Source organism: Onychostruthus taczanowskii, unplaced genomic scaffold, assembly GCF_017590055.1.
Source record: "Onychostruthus taczanowskii isolate IOZ18803 unplaced genomic scaffold, ASM1759005v1 scaffold70, whole genome shotgun sequence".
NCBI classification, from domain to species: Eukaryota; Metazoa; Chordata; class Aves; order Passeriformes; family Passeridae; genus Onychostruthus; species Onychostruthus taczanowskii.
Window position 1 is genome coordinate 875,469 of NW_024504787.1, and position 16,142 is coordinate 891,610.

General features: G+C 43.1%; 1 protein-coding gene across 1 annotated transcript in view; it reads right to left on the reverse strand.

Moving 5' to 3' along the window:
* Nucleotides 1-16,142, reverse strand: part of DNAI1 (dynein axonemal intermediate chain 1) — a 136,322-nt gene that overhangs the window by 54,257 nt on the left and 65,923 nt on the right. The window contains exon 14 of the mRNA XM_041422058.1: nucleotides 1,768-1,857. Within this exon, the coding sequence (XP_041277992.1) occupies nucleotides 1,768-1,857 (90 nt within the window). The remainder of the gene's footprint in view (nucleotides 1-1,767; nucleotides 1,858-16,142) is intronic.

Below are 16,142 nucleotides of genomic sequence, written 5' to 3' on the forward strand. Positions count from 1 at the left end.
TGTTGAATATCTGCCCCTCTAAAAATGTCCAAAGCAGACAGCACCTAAAATGTCACTGTTTTCCACCCCTTCCTATTAAGTTCTGGCAATTTCAGAGGCAATTTCATCTAAAAAATAAAAACCTTAAAATAGTCTTTTCACATGGGTAAGGCCAAGTTCATTAGAGTAATGCAAGGAATAAGTAGAAATTACAATGGGCTAAGTGGATGCAGATCTTAGAAGTCACACCAAGGACACTTAGAAAGAAACATCTATGTGCTCAAGGGACAGCAAAAACACAGATTACAATGTGGAAACAGTTAAGCAAAAAGACCTTCTGCTGGGTGAGCTGCTATCACAGTCCATCTGCAAACACTTAGGGTGTCCCAGTGGTGGCTTTTCTCTGAAGTAAGAGACTTCAGGCAGTGTTTCCTGCCTCCTAAGGGGACCATGCTGAGCACATTCTGTTACTGGGGCTCAGTTGGTAAGCGCACCCTGCCAAATCGCCTTGGATGTGTCTGGCTGCAGGCATGTGTCGTCCACTTCAACCCAAATCTTTTGGGCATTCCTATTCAGGGGATAACACAGGAGCTGAGTGCTGAGACACTCTCAGTCTGTCCCTGTCTAGGGTGCTCTTTTGGGAGAAGGATTTGGGATGCATTTGTAGAAGGGGTTTTTGATTCTGAAGATGCATGTATGAACCTGGAAAAGTCTACAAAAAAAACCTTCAAAATCTGTGCCATCTGCCCGTGCTTACACTGCTCTTACATATTAGGAGATGTGTAAGATGCTTACACATTAGGAGATGCTCCTGTTCCTGAACTGGACATGAGGTTAAGATTTATATATAATGCTAGAAATTAATCCCTGCCATGGCAGCAAGGCCTAAAAATTTCAGAACAGGCAAGCCTTGGTATAACAGATTGAAAAATGAGCATCCTAGGATGTAAAGAAATTTCTTCTTCTGTTGAGGAATAATGGGACAGCTGCTTCAAACTCATATTTAGGGCAATGCAATTATTTTTTTAGCAGGAAATTTGAAATCCTTAAATGTAAAATGAAATAGCCAACAGAAAAACCCACACACTGAGATTCAGAGATATGAATCTAAGGGTCATTTTGGGACATTAATTCTAGGTTTCTATCAACATATTTCAACATACTCCAAAAGGAAAAGCAAACAAAGTCAGGGCATGCAAACTAGTTTTTAAAAGTTGTATTGGATGTGTATTGGAGTAGGTAATGTCATGGCAGGGAGAAGCTCTGTACCTGTCTGATAGCATGCTGCCATCCCACTGCAAATGCAAACTTACTCTGTACTACTCACTCTGTCCCACATGGGGAGAAATTTAAATTGACCCTCTCCCAATTCAAATTGCAATCTGTAGGGGAGCATTTTGGGGATGAGAATCTGGAAGCTGTGAAATACAGCAGATTATTCTGTTCTGTGTCTAGTTGACCCTTCTGGGACAAAGAAAGTGTGAGAACAAGGACCAGGCTTGAATTCCTGCTGCTGCCAAGCAGGAAAATGTTCTCTCATTTTCAGGCTCATGGGGGGCTACAGGTGCAGGCAGGATGCAGGTTAGGTTCTGACAATGAGTAGGCTGACCCTGCCTCATTTCAGAGTTTAATGTGGAGCCCTAGATCCAGCTGTGACTGCACCAGCCTCTATTGCTAACATTTCTTTTCAAGCTCATTAGAAATAAAAATAATACTAATGAATCACTGAACTTTTGAGGCAATTGGTTATAATTTGAATGGAAAAAGAAATTGCCACCTACTGTTTACCTTAACTAAAGTCCATGAAACAATCCGCCCATCTGAGGAGACAGAGAAGAAGTTGGAATTGCCATCCATGTCATCCTTCTGCCACTTGACCTTGAAAACAAGAAGAAACAAGAAGACAGTCCCAGTCAGCACAAGGCATTTAGCATTAGCAGGACAAGAGTCCCATGGCCTCAGCAAGGTCTTCTGAAATCCTTCCTGAAGAGTAACTGGTTTACACGCTGGAGGCTTGCTGGTGTGAGCACTTATCTCCACCAGCAGTTTTAGAACTGTCCTGAGCACTCTGGTCAGTCACTTTCCTGCAGGGTGCTCCAGGACAGGAATAAAGCCCCTCACCTGGGAACTCTGCACCCACCCATGGCCGCTGGAGCACTGCCATCAAGGACAGGCCTTATGAGGTGTCTGAGCTATGCACCAGACCTCTACACCATGGCACAGCACCATCCCAGAGACCCCTAAGACATCCCCAAACACCACCAGTGGTGCCACACAAAGGTTCCCAAGCATTAGCCTTACCTTTCACGTTTGACTAATCACATTACTCCATTACTTCAGTGCAGTGACATACGGCTACCCTTCAGCCAGACAGCCTCAAACTAGCTTTCTGCCCCTGTGGGGGGTGCAGGCAAGACCTTGCCAGCAACATGAGACAAGGGGCCTTGGGGCACTTCTGTTTCAGCGAGATGAAAACTTCTTCATTAAAATTGAAATCCTCCCTACACCTTCAGAGCATCTCTCTGCCTGGTAAGGAGATTTGCCTTTCGACTGTGACAGCTCAGCAGGAGAGATCAGAACTCAGATAAATGGCTTACAGTTTAGAAGAGACATTTCAGTTAGACCAAAAGCATTAAGAACACTCGATTTTCAGATCTGGGAATTCAATCAGACAGAAGGGAAAAGAATGACTTGTCACTGGGTCTGTCAGCACACACTCCTGTTGGCATCTGTCAGATCAGGATGGGGACAAGCACTTTAGAAGATTCTGAGAAGCTTTTCAAAGGTGTATCTGTTCCTGTCCAAGCAATAGAGCAGATAAAGTACCTAAATATCATCTCATAAACATGATGAATGAGTTTGATCATCCCGGAACTCACCAAATACTCTATCCATGAGCACTTATGTAATTCATACCTAGTCCAGAAAACAAACAGCCTTCTCAATACTTTAATTACACAGATTGGGTATTCCTGTGACAGGTCCTTGCGAAAAATTGTTAATTTTCTTTTGTAAAATTGTTTATACTGTGAAGTTCTGTGGAGCATGAAAATTAAGCAAGAGACTTGGCAGAGAGTAGTTCACCCTCCACTGAAGGTTTTCTTCCTTTTCTGAGGAAGGAAAAATAGAATGTAAAAGGAATCCATCTGAGAATATCTCAGAATGCCAGTTTCATGCCTGTAAGACACAACTGAAGAGCTTTGAGTGGCTTATACCTTTGAATGTCCCTGCACAGGTGAAATTGTAAGTCTCTATGTGGAACTAATTCTGTTATCTGGCATTAAAGGAATAGCATAATTCAATATGATCCAGAATAAAATGATAAATTATTAAAAAGCAGGTTCAACAGGACAATGACTGCCAAGGGTGACCCATTGTGGACAAAATGTGCTGGATATATCTATTCCAAGAACATCTCCCTGTGATCATGAGCTACTGCTGACAGTGATAGTCACCAGCAGCTGCTTCTGATGAAGGAGGTGGTGTAGTGAGAAGTTTTAATTCAAGGTGAGAAATGCAGAGCTCAGGGACACTGGTTACAAAAACATGTCCAATCTTCCTCATGCTGGGCACAGAAAAAAGATTTTTTAAATGTCACTCTAAAATGGTCTGACAGTAAGATGTTCTTATGCATACATCCAACAAAGTTCTCTAACTCATGTTCTTTCTCTCCATCTTGCTTGCTTGTCCCAAATATTTGGGAAAAACTTTGCAGACCATCAGACCACTGGTAAACACATGGATGAAGGTTCAGCAGCTGTAGTCCATCCCCACCACTCTGTGCAGACACAACTTCTGGGTCCTGATGTCTACATTAACATGGAGTGTTGCAAGAACCTCATCCAGAGATGGCCAAGCAGCATAAGAGCTATCATGGGTTCATGGGGGATTTTCCCAAGCTAATTCCTTTCAGCATTCCCAAAGCAAAGAGATTTTACCCCAGGGTTTGCCAACACCAAATAACCTCTCTCTCATGGAGATCTATTCAAGTTTTCTCCTATTAGCTAGCTGTCACAGCTTTTACTCCATTACATGGATAGGTGGGATCACCAGCCCCAAAAATCAAGTAGGCTGAATTGCTTGGGGTATCCTACTTGGGGTACTCTTGCTCCTCTATTCAAAGCAGTCAACAGTACTTGAGTTAGGTACTTTTTGTAGACAGCTTGAAAAACAGCCTCTCAGGGACACCAGGCTCTGCCCTCAGATGACTATTAGCTGCTCTCAGTGATGGTTGCTTGAATTTCAGAAAAGAGAAATTGGCACTTAATACTTTCAATTTTCCTTCAACACCTCTGACACCTTAATCGTGTTTGTGATCCTTTTCCTCCTGATCTCTGAATCCCATAAATGCTTATTAGAGTAATTAGCCCTCATGATACTGCAATCAAATCGGGCATCTGCTCAGAACTGGCCTTTTCTCTGCTCCCAGAGGCTTGTCAACATGGCACAGCCTCCCATCATTAGCTGTATCCATGCTGTGAGGGGTGGAGCATTCGAGGAGAAAACTAAGCAACTGTCTGCACAGGGGCATGAAGTTAATTTTTCCCCTGAAGCATGTGATAATCAGCCAAGGATTTTGGCTGTGTGAAACTATTTAGAGCAAAAGTTCAACTATGATACAATCAGAGTAAAGAAGCACATAAGAAAGAAAAGTGTGTGTAAACAGCAGAAAGGAGACAAGCAAGTAAAAAGCAGCGTTTTCTGTCCTTGATCATGATGAGAACTGTAATAAAAACAAGCAATTTTTTCAGTGATCTTTAACCTGACTATTATTGCAGTGCAAAATTAGTGTGTGAAACTCATTGCTGTAAGAACAGCCTACCACTTTTTCTTCTGATTTCTTAAAGCTTGATTATTTATAAAGAAGTTGAGAAAATTCAAAACATTATTTAATACACAGAAATATAAAGACCTCATGTTCATTACTATGTACAGCAGGTTAGCAGGGTGATAATCCATTCATTTCTAGCAAGAGAATACTATCATTTTTATCTGTGGTGGCTGGTAATGGCTCCTGTCCAGCAGGAGATTAGACCATTTATCCAATCTGATTTGAAAACGCCCATGTTTCTGATGTCATTCCTATGAAATAAATAATGCTTGATCTGTTTTCACGGGACACAGGCTGTAAGTCACTTGTACTGGCACAATACAATTGGTCAAAATCACTCTGGCCCAGAGTCTGGAGTGTAATGCAGGCACCAGCTACTGCAAACACAGATCTGGCTAGCCCTTGGCTTGCCAAAATTCAGGCATGGGGTAACCCATGCAACACATGCACATTAACTGATGAGCAATTCCTTCTCTTTCTTTACCTATAATTATCCTTCAAGGAGTTGTCAGCATTGCAGTACCATGGCCTTGCTGATACCTGCCCTAAGTGAAATAAGGCAGATTTTTGTCATTCAGGGCCTGAAAAAAACTAATAAAATCTGCCCCAGCTAGAGGAAAGACAAGGGCATTATCAATCCTCCCCACACCCCAGTTCACCCTTACATGAACTGGCCAAGTAAGACACTCAAATGACTTTGGCATGCAAACATCTCCTTATGCTGCTGAGGAAAGTTCATGCTATTTTGACCTGGGGACAAATTAATTCCAGTGCCAACCTGGCTATCAGTAGACTCCTACACAAAGCCATCGTGGCAATGCAGGTTTGGAGGAACCCAAAAAGCATATCTATTCTCTTCTGAGGTGAAATCAGACACTCCCCTGCCACTGGTGACAATTCACATAGGTTGCTCTCAGAAGTCTCCAACTCGACAATCTCCCTGTAGATACACCTGCGCTTAATTGCCCTTGCACAGAAGATTTCCTTTACCAAGAGTCAAGCCAATTACTCCTTACCATCTCCCCAGCGGATGCAAAGAACAACAGTTTATTCCCCTTTCTGTAACAGTTCTCAAAAGGGCAAGAAATGTTTGTGCCACTGTTCCCTTCTCTGTTTCCCTCTCTCCAGCTCAAATCAACTCCCTCAACTGTTGCTTCCAGGTCCTGTCTTCAGGACCCAAGCTTTCACCACTCTTGTTCTTCCTCTTCAGCCTGGCTCTGCAGCTGCAAACACACGGCACAGGACTACCCTGAGTTACAACCTCCTCTCTCTTACATTCTTGCTAATTAATAAGAATGACACATATCTTTGTGCAACAGTATTCCATTGCTGATCACTGGTGGTGATCTGCTATGCTTCCCCTTGGGCACCCTGCTGCCTAACCAGCCATCTCCTGTTTCGTATCTGTGCATTTAATTTCCCCTCTCTAAACGCAGTATTTGCTCTTGTCTTTATTGAATTTCGTCACATTGATTTTGGGTCTTTCTTCCAATTTATCAAGATAATTTTGAACATAATCATGTCCTGCAAAGTACCTTGTCCTCCCAGGGGGGCTTCCCTATTCTGTAATTTGAGTTGTTAATGAAAGTATTGATCAAAAAAGACCAGAAGTGACAGCTGGAGAGTCTCACTTGTAGCAATGTCAGATTCTGACAGTGAGCTCTGTATAACTACTCTTTGAGCACACTGCCTGAGCCACCTGAGCAGCCTCTTTATGGCCATTTTACCTAATTCCTATTTCTCTGCTTTGGTTATATGTAGGTCACTGTGTAAGCCTGGATCAAAAGCTTTAGTCAAGTCAAGATGGATTGAGATGATAACCTTGATTGCCTCTCCCTTATTCATGAGGCCCGTTTCTCTAGAAAAAAAAGGAAAAGAAATTGTACTGGCTTGATAATCTATTCTAGACAAATCCATGTCAGCTTCTCTGAATCACCTTATTAGCCAGATATTTAACAGTAGCGTTGCCATTTATTCAAGTGCTTTTCCAGTCTTTCAGATTGGTCTGACTGGTCAGTAATTCCTGGGGTCCGATCCTATAATTTTCCTCCAGATATTTTTCCACTCCTTCCAGCCCTTGGAGATCTTTCCTCCTTTCCCTGGCCACGCTGGTGCTACAGGCCAGCATGCAGCCTGATGCACTGCTGTTCTATTACCCACACTTTTGGCCCCCTATGGCTGGCTTTGGATGCCTCTGCCTGGGTGAGTTGTCCTAACATTGTTTTCTGGGCTCTGGTACTCTGTCTGTGCCACTTCCCCTCCTGCATTCAAAGACAGGCCCTTTGAAGAAATAACCTGCAGATGCCTTTTAGCCAGACATTGGCTCTACAGCATCACTGAAAAATGTGTGGGCACTGATGGCAGTAGACCATCATATTTCAGTCTGCCCATGTCACAGGTACACAAATGAGTGTGAATCCATAGGTGACAGTGGAGTGGTGCTTCCCCTCATCCATGCTGCAGAGCACATCCCAACCCTGCCTCTGAGTCAAGGTTTTAGCTCACATGCTGTAAATGGGCATGCACATAAACCCCAGCCTCTGCCTAAAACGCAGGATAGATGTAGCCCAAAAACTCTCTGAAATGCATATAATGGCAAGAAATTGGTCTGGTTATTTCTTTAAGTGCTCTAGGGTATGTTTAATCTGATCTTGCTGATGAGCAAGAACTTATCTAAATATTCTTTAATATGCTCTTTCCTCATCCTGACCTGTGCTTTTATCCTCTTGTTACATTAAGCAGACAGTCTCAGACACTCACTGTAAGATTAAATAATACATCATCAAATATTTCATTCTTATTCATAACATTCAATAGTAGCTGAAAGCTTGCTTTAGTAATAAGTCTATATCTTCATTCCTTTAACTACTTACATGCTTCCCAAATATTTCCCCTTTGCCTTTTATGACCCAGGATAACCACAGCTCACTTAACACATTCACTTCTTTTTATTAATTCATGTTTGTGCTTTTCCCTAATACTCAGCTTTAGACATGTCTTTGTTTCTGCGCCTCAAGCATTTCTTTGTAAGTCACTGTTGAGCTGTAGATGCAGCAGTACAGGCCCCTCTCAGAGACTGCCATTCTGCCCAGCCCATCAGCTCAGGGATTTCACTCATCTGCCTCCTTAGCTGAAGAGAGACACAGACTTGCAGAAGTCCTCGTGTGCACCACAGAAACACAAATGCTTCCCAGCCCTGCTGTGCTCCCCCAGCCACCCTCTTTTGCCCATATCTTGGTCGCACAAGGTAAGCAGTGAGATTAGGACCCTTCTCCTTATATTCACACAGGCTAAAGACTTTTACTTCAGGCTTCCCACTGGCAAACATCTGCTCCTTGAACAGGGGAACCAGCCTCAGTTCTCTCTTGCTGTGCCTGACCTGGCAGCCAAGCACAGACAAAAAACCCACTGTCCAAACCACATTTCCTGTGTCAGAATGCACAAGCCTGAGCCAAAGCAAAGTGCCAGAAGAGCTCTGGGGCTCTCTTGAGGTGGACAAGCTGAACATGTATGTGCTGTGCTTTAGCAAGAGCACAAACTCTCATGGATGCATTTTGGCTGCATCTCTTGCACAATGGCCCAGCTCACCAGCTGGCAGATGAAAACCATATGGATTCTTGCAGAGAGAGTAAGACAGACCAAATTCCAACCAGGAATACCCATCTAAACCTGGGCACGCTAGTCCAACTGTGGGCACCTTTGATCTGTGTAGTGGACACTTTCTCCATTTTGCAGCTAGCTTGCCTTTTAGTCTGCCTCAGCATCATGCTGAGGGCTCATGCTGAAGTGCAGACCTACAATAAATCACTCCACAGGTCACTTCTTCCGAAGCCAGTTGATTTGTCCTGTGCTCTAGTGTAAATATTCTCCTAGACTACCTTACAGCAGTTTCTGATTTGAACCAAGAGGCAGTTCTGTTTCTTCATGCTGTTACCCTCAAATGTGTTTCTTGCTCCTGACAACAACTTTGAGCAAAACAGCATCCAGAAACATAAAGTCATTACCAGAACAGAAGAAATATTTCACTTTCTTTTCCTGCCAATGACAAATCACAATTTTTTTGTTTATTTTCCTCTCTGGGTCACTTAACTGTGCTGTTTGCCAAGGGATCTGCTGGCGTGAAAGTCTGCTTCTACACTCAGCTTATCCAGAGTCCACTGACTTCTTGTTTTGCTAGAGCAAATAGCTTGTCCCTCCTTGCTGCTGAGACAAAGCAGCGCATCTACAGCAAAGTTCCCAAATGTCCTCCATCAAGGACATTGCCAGCTATTCTGCATTTGTTGCTTATCATGTCTGACACAGTAAGTGGACCTTAACACCTCCCAGAGGATCCTCTGCCAGCAACTACAAGCAAAGCCAAGGCCAGGCACCCTGAGGAGCGTAAGCAAAATGCAAGGCTGCTCTCCTGCAATCAGTCACAAGAGACACCCCAAAATTAGTCACTCAGCCATCTAGAAAGTAAGCTTAATTCACAAGCAAAGTAACTCCAGCATCAGTTTCTATACATCAAGAGACAGGAAGTGCAAGGCTTAGAGGTGAGGAACAGTGCAGTGTCTGGAGCCCTTCCTCAGTACCAACCTGGACAGCAGTACAGTTATTCTATGCAGAGGTAGGAGGAAGGAAGACAGAAAACTTCATTCCTCACCATGGTTATTTGAGATAAAAGCAAAAACTGATCTTAGTCCAGACAACTCATTTTGACTTAAGGCAGTAATGAAGATTTTAAAGGGCTATGATAACTGAGTGCAGCCTGGTCAAAGGTCAAAGTAGCCCAGTCAGACTCTTTGGCTAAGCCTATATTTGGTGAAGAAAGAGCTCCTGGGTCCTGCTTGCACATGGAACAAATGATATTACTGTGGAGAAGATTTAGCTGTGCTCTGGTTATCTGTAGGTGTGGACTTCCTACCAAAGGTAAATGTGGGCAGGCAGGCAGGCAGGAACCTTAGTATGGTTCCAGCTGGTCCTTCAGTGAGGGGCACCAGAGCCATGGAATCACCATCATGCCCCTGCTGGAGCCAGCACAGCAGGGTACAGCATAAAGGGCTCCTGTCCTGTGATGCACCCTGAGCAAAAGAGATTGCTGGTCTCTATCTGCACTTTTTGCCATTCCTGTCTATTACCTGGGAAACAGACAGCACTTCTGCTATGAAATGTGTAGTAAGAATGAAAAATCTCAAAAAAAAAAAAAAAATTAAAATGTGTGCTTTGGTCAATATTGTCATAGAAGGTATTACTGCTTGATTTTTTTTTCCTCAGAAACCCTGCTGTGAAAGCACAGTCCCTGTCCACATCTGTACCTGTGGGTAGAAAAATATTGGTATAAACACAGTGAATCAAGCCACAACAAAAGAGGAGAAGCCACCCCAGAGATGAAGAATCAGGCCTGCCATGTGGTGAGAGTTGGGCTGTCACTGTCACACTCAGGAGTCTTTGCACATCCAGGAATTTCATGGTAAAGAGTCCATGAGTTGGGGTCACCTCTCTGCCACTGCCTGAAATACCTCCATGGGGAGTCTGCTGGAGACTCTTTTGAGGCAAAAATTACTTTTTAGGCCAGGAGGCTGATGCCTGCATGAGAATAAAATCAGATATCACAGAAAGGCTCATCTGAACCTCTCCCTCCTAGAATCTATTTATTGTTTAAAGGAAGGCAGGTCCCATAAGTAAAAGAGAAGCATTAAGGCTGCCTTTCTTTCAGTGACATAACATATAAAAAAATAAACTGTAACTAGATATTTAAAAAAAAAATAACTTTAAGGAGCACATGCAGATATATCTGACTCTGTAAGGCCTGATGAAATTCCATCTAGAGTACTTAAGGGAGCAGCTGAAGCAATCTCTGAATTTCACAGCAATTAGCTATGAAAACTAGAAGAGAGGAGAAATCCTGGGGGACATGAACAGGGAAAAATGCCCCCAGGAAACACAAAATAAACCTGTCTTGAAGGATAGGTTAAAGGACAGTGGATGAGTCAGCCTAATGCTGAACTTTGAGAGCTGGAACAAAGTATTAAGTCATCTGTACATATGTACAGGATAAGAAAATGAGAATCAGTGAATATGGTCTCCTCAAAAAAAGACCTTGTCAAAGAGAATTTATTTCTTTCCTTATCAGGGTAACAAGTCTAAAAGAAAGAGTAGATTTGTTATCTTTAATTTTGTAAGGCTTTTGGCATACTCCCTGTGATGTCTTCAGAAGAAAGATAAGAAATTTCTGTGAAGTGGCTGAGTGCTTGAAAATGAATTCCCAAGAGTTTAGACAGCGATGTCTTGACCAGCTGGGAGAACATCTCTAGATGGTTCCCATGAGGGACTATCCTTGTTTCTTTTAACTTTTTTAGCTTTATTCTTTTAACTTTGTCTAGCCTCTGTTCTAGGTAGCCTCTCCAAGACATCAGGCTCAGTTTTATACAATATTTTCATTAGTAAGTTCCAGACATACACAGAACATTTGCAGATGGTGCAGTTGAAAGATACTGAATTCCATTAGGATAAGGACTCTAAGTTATCTTGAAAAGCTGGAGACATAGGTGACATGTGATAAAGACAAGGGCAGAGGGACACAGACAGGAAGAATAATTAATTAAATGTGTATAAATTAGGGAATTTCTGGCCAAGCAACTGAAATGCAGAAAAACATCAGTGGCTGGCGAGGGAATCAGCAAAGTGATACTGCTGGAGTGGCACAGAAATATTTCCACATGTATTAACAAGTGTGTACCATGTAAGACACAGAAGGCAATGACTCCAGTCTGTTAGTACTGGTACAGTACTGAAGACAGCCCAGTCTCACCTTGAAGAAAACACTTCAAGAATGATAACGCAGCGTCTGTGAAGGCATGATGGGAAGAAGGGGACACTCTCAAGGCCTCTGCCACTTCTCATTTCTGTCGTTCACAAACAGTTTCCCAGTTCCAGAAAGGAAAGTTCAGTTTTATTTTAAATTCAGTCTCACCTCTCACATGTTTACTATGTGTCATGTTCAATCACACTGTGACTGTTTTGTTCCCTGCAATAGATGAGACTGCTTTGTATAGCAAACAAGTCTTTTGAGTCTGAGTAAAAGCTGATGGGGAGAGATAAATGAAAATTACTTGTTACTTAAAAATAAATCCATTGAAAAAATGTTCCTATCTTAAAATCTAGGTTTTCTTTTAAATGCAAATGTTTCAGCTATGACAGGAATCTGCAGATAAGGGAGCTGCTAAGAAAATCAGTGCTGTTTAGTCTTTTGTAGAAAAATCTGTTGACATTTTACCATTAAATCATGCAACAAGACAGAATGGATCAGTTCAATTTGCTTAGGAAGTAAACTTGCCTCCATGACAGAAGCCATTGAAGAGGTAAAGTCTATAAGGAATAACTCCTAAGGTGAGTCAGTAATATTTAAATATTTGGCTGTAGTGTTTGCCTTAGAGAGGAAATGGTTTAGACATCTGATGAATATCAAAGTGTTCAAAGATTCCAATGTCTCTCAGTCAGTTTGGGCTTCCTGCATTTCTCTTACATCTTTAATGAGCAACTCTGACCTAAAGGACTCTCTGCCATCCTATCTGTAGCAGAGGCAGAGATTTATTCAGATGTCTCCTTACTTCACCCACTATATGTTTGTGATGATGAACATGGCACTTAGGAGAGTCAGGGTGGCTGACAGCTTGGTAACAGTAAATAGGTACTGAAACAAAGTCAGGTCCTTCATCCACAAAGAAATCAGGCAGCAACCAAGGCAGCCTGCTTGGCAGGATCATATGTCACCAAGTGAAGATGCAGGAGGAAGAAATCTTTCAGAATACCTATGATAATGAAAAGCATCTCAAAACCCCTTGGAATAGAAGACACAGCCCAGCACTGTCTGGATTTTCCAGGAGCAGCCCTCAACTCCAGCTGTCAGGCACCCATGTCATGGGCATGAGGCTGGATGATGACTTTGTTTATGGATACCACCAAATACTAGGCCTACCTGGTGGAATGTAGCTGTTCTGGCTACAGACAATACCAGGAACTTCCCATCTAATAATTTTGCAAATTATTTCTCCACTTCTAGCAGCATATAGCTACTTACAAGTTTTACTACAAGCATTCTCAGGGTTTTCTCCTCCAAAGTCCTTGAAAGCTTCCTGATAGCTGAGGGAAAACAATTAGATGAGCTCAACAGCAATGAGGAAACACTCTAAGATAAAATCTCACATCACATTTACTTCCATAAAAACTCCTCCTTAGAAAAACACCACTCTCCTACACTTAGATCAAGTGCCCTCCACCTTGATGGGATCTTTCTGGGATTCAGAGGACCAGGTTCCATCTCTTCAGCACAAGAGAACTCAAGGGTGCAAGGTCAGCCAAGAGGAGCAAGGAATTGGGCCTACTGCATCAGACCATCCACAAATTTGGGGTACAGAAAAAGGGTAGCAAAACCTTTCCTACTAAAGAGCATATGTGGTGGTGGTGGGAGGAACTCAGCAGTAAGCAGAGAGCATGGACACAGGAGTGCCACTGAAGCAGGGCAAAGGCCTGAGGCTTGTGCATTACTCATGCTTCAGAGACTCAGATTTATCTGAAGGAAGCAGAGCTCAGTTATAAATAGCACTGGATAAGGCTGGCCCTACTTTCAGTTTGTTTTCTTCCTGCTGGGATTTGGATGCTCTGCTTTGTACAGTGTTTCACCAGGAATCAGTGTGCTTGTTCCCCTCACAGCACTGCCCAGTGAATTTATTAGGCTGGCATGATAACAGAGGAGGGAGGAACCAGACATTAGCCTGTCACCTGTTTGTCCCCTCAGTGCCTTGTGTTCCCATGTCAGACACAGCATGAAGCTGAGCAATGCATGCCAGAGGCCAGCAAGGCTCAGGGGTATTTCACCAGTTGATATTCACAGCTCTTGGTTTAAATTCTGACTGTGCTCATGGCGCAAGATTCCCAATTTGCAATAGACAAAATACGAAGTTTCCCACTCTGTGTGCAGGAAAAGCAGGCACGGAGGGCAGGCAGGTTAACACCCAAACCCCCAAGCTGCCTGGTGCTGCTACATCAGAGACAGGGTCTGCAATATGCCTGGCAGAAGGTTCCCATCACCACAGGACCAAGTGGATTGCAGCAGGGATGGGGAGAGACTCTCCTGGGACCTGCTGGATGCTGAGAGCCTGGACACCACACCAGGCTGTGGCAGCTCACCGTGGCTCTCGGGGTGGGAGAAGGGTGGGACTCATGGCCAGCCCCAGCTCCCTGCATCTCACTATGTATCAATGTGACCTTGCCTGCAGCATCCCTGCCCAACTTGCCTCTAACTCTGCCATTATCATTCTCTTGCTTTCATTTTATCCTCTTCAGAGCAGCATTCTGTTGTTTCACAGGCTGTATAAGAGCCATTAAGACCCATCAGTGTATTTATACGTACACTATAAAGCAGCAGAACAGAATTCAAAGACCCAAGCAACCAAACAAATGCATTACTACCTCTCTGGTATTTTAAACCTCAGGCTAACATCTTCCAACATCCCAAGGCTTAAAGGGACTTCTAAATTTTATAAGCGAAATTTTCTCCACAAATTAGCCCCAGTGCAACTAACAGGCAAAGAAAGTTTCTTGTATGTTGCTTGGACACACCAGAAAAGAAATAATCAACCTGAAAACCCACAGAAGGATGGTCTGGATCTTAAGTAAAAGGAAGAGGGTAAGAGTAGCATGAGAGAAGAATCTATTTAGCAAGAAACAGTGAGAGCAGAAGGTAGAAAATAAGTTCTGCATCTGAATGAAGTACAGAGGGAAATGCAGCATCAAAGCAAAAAGAGCTAATTTTTTACACAAACATTACATGATCTGCAATGGACACTTTGCTAGACAATTTCTAACCCAAAAGAATCCATGCCCAAGGCACAATTTAAAAACAACCATGAATAATTTCTGAATCTCCAGAAGACACAGATACCATCTCAAAAAGTACAATGCCAAAAAGTTAAACCATCAGAGATTTTGTTCATTATTGTCAAAGACATTTAGGAATAAGCATTTAGATGTTTACCTTTCCTAACCTATAGTGGCTTAAAAAGTGTCCAACAGTTTCGGACAAGGTATAAGCACACAGCAAAATTTTATCCACCATTTCTGTCACTGGACTATCCTGCAATTTCCACCACTTCTACCACACATAAATGAGCCCAAAGCTTCCAGATGAATTTTTGTGGCTCAGCACAGCCTTTCCAAAAAGTGGTAGAAGTTAACTCTGTGGGACACAGTACTTCCTCCGTTGGGGCTGTGCCTGTAGTGAGCTCTCCCAGCAACTGAGGACAAGCAGAAAGCTGCTGATCTTGACCCTGACTTCTACAGCAACATATGGCAACTCTTCCCAAGCACAGCCCTTCCCCCCCAGCTCCCTCCAGGAGAGGACAGGGACACAAACGATGCTACTCAGTCACTAAATACCTCATGGTTCTGCAGTGAGGAGCCCAGGGCCAGGACAGGACAACTGCTGCTGCAACAGCCTGGACACAGAATTCAGCGTAGGGAGCAGCTAAGGACTGCAGGAGGAGTGAAAATGACTTCCAGCGAGGGAGCTTCAGACAGACTGAGACCTCTGGACCCCAAATGCATGCTTACTAGTCCATTAGTGTTTCTCCACTGCTTCCTACTTCTGTGCAAGTGCAGAATGAGTGACCTCTCTGGTCTCTTTTACTTCTGGGATGTCAGAAGTTAATTCAACTTTCTGTCCTGTTTGTACCGGGCAAGGTAAGCAAGGCACAGCTGGTGGTACAAAAAAATGTAGTGGAAAGCTGGAGCTGAAGAGGAAGGTCCTCCCTGCAAACACTGAACAGACCCAATATGAGAAACACAGTTGTCCTGCCTTACTGAAGAGGTTTGATGCTAAATGACCCTCACAATTAGGTTTGTGCTCCATTTTGCTTTCAGGCTACATTCCTCCACCTTTTTTGGGTTCAGATTCCTTGCCTTCAGGTCTCTGTTGCTTTCATTTCTTCAGATTTCTGTTTCTCCTCCAGAGTTATTCCCTAGCACTATCATCACAGGGTTGAATGAATTTTTTTTCACTGAACTCTCCTCAGCAAACACCTATTTTGTGCTTCTTAGTGAAGGCAACAGGAGGGCTGTTGAGGCTGTTCTGATACAGCTGATCTTTATTCTGACCTTCATAGAAACCTTCTGTCTTATATTTTTCTTGTATTTTCTTTGCATTAAAAACTTTGTGTGCCTGAAGCCAAAGGAACAAAATATTATGTGAAGCAGTAACATCTCAGAGGCAATGCAGGCAGCAAAATCTGTTTGTCTGACTGCAGATGACAGATTTAGGAGAATGCTTATCATCAGAATGAAACAATGTGTT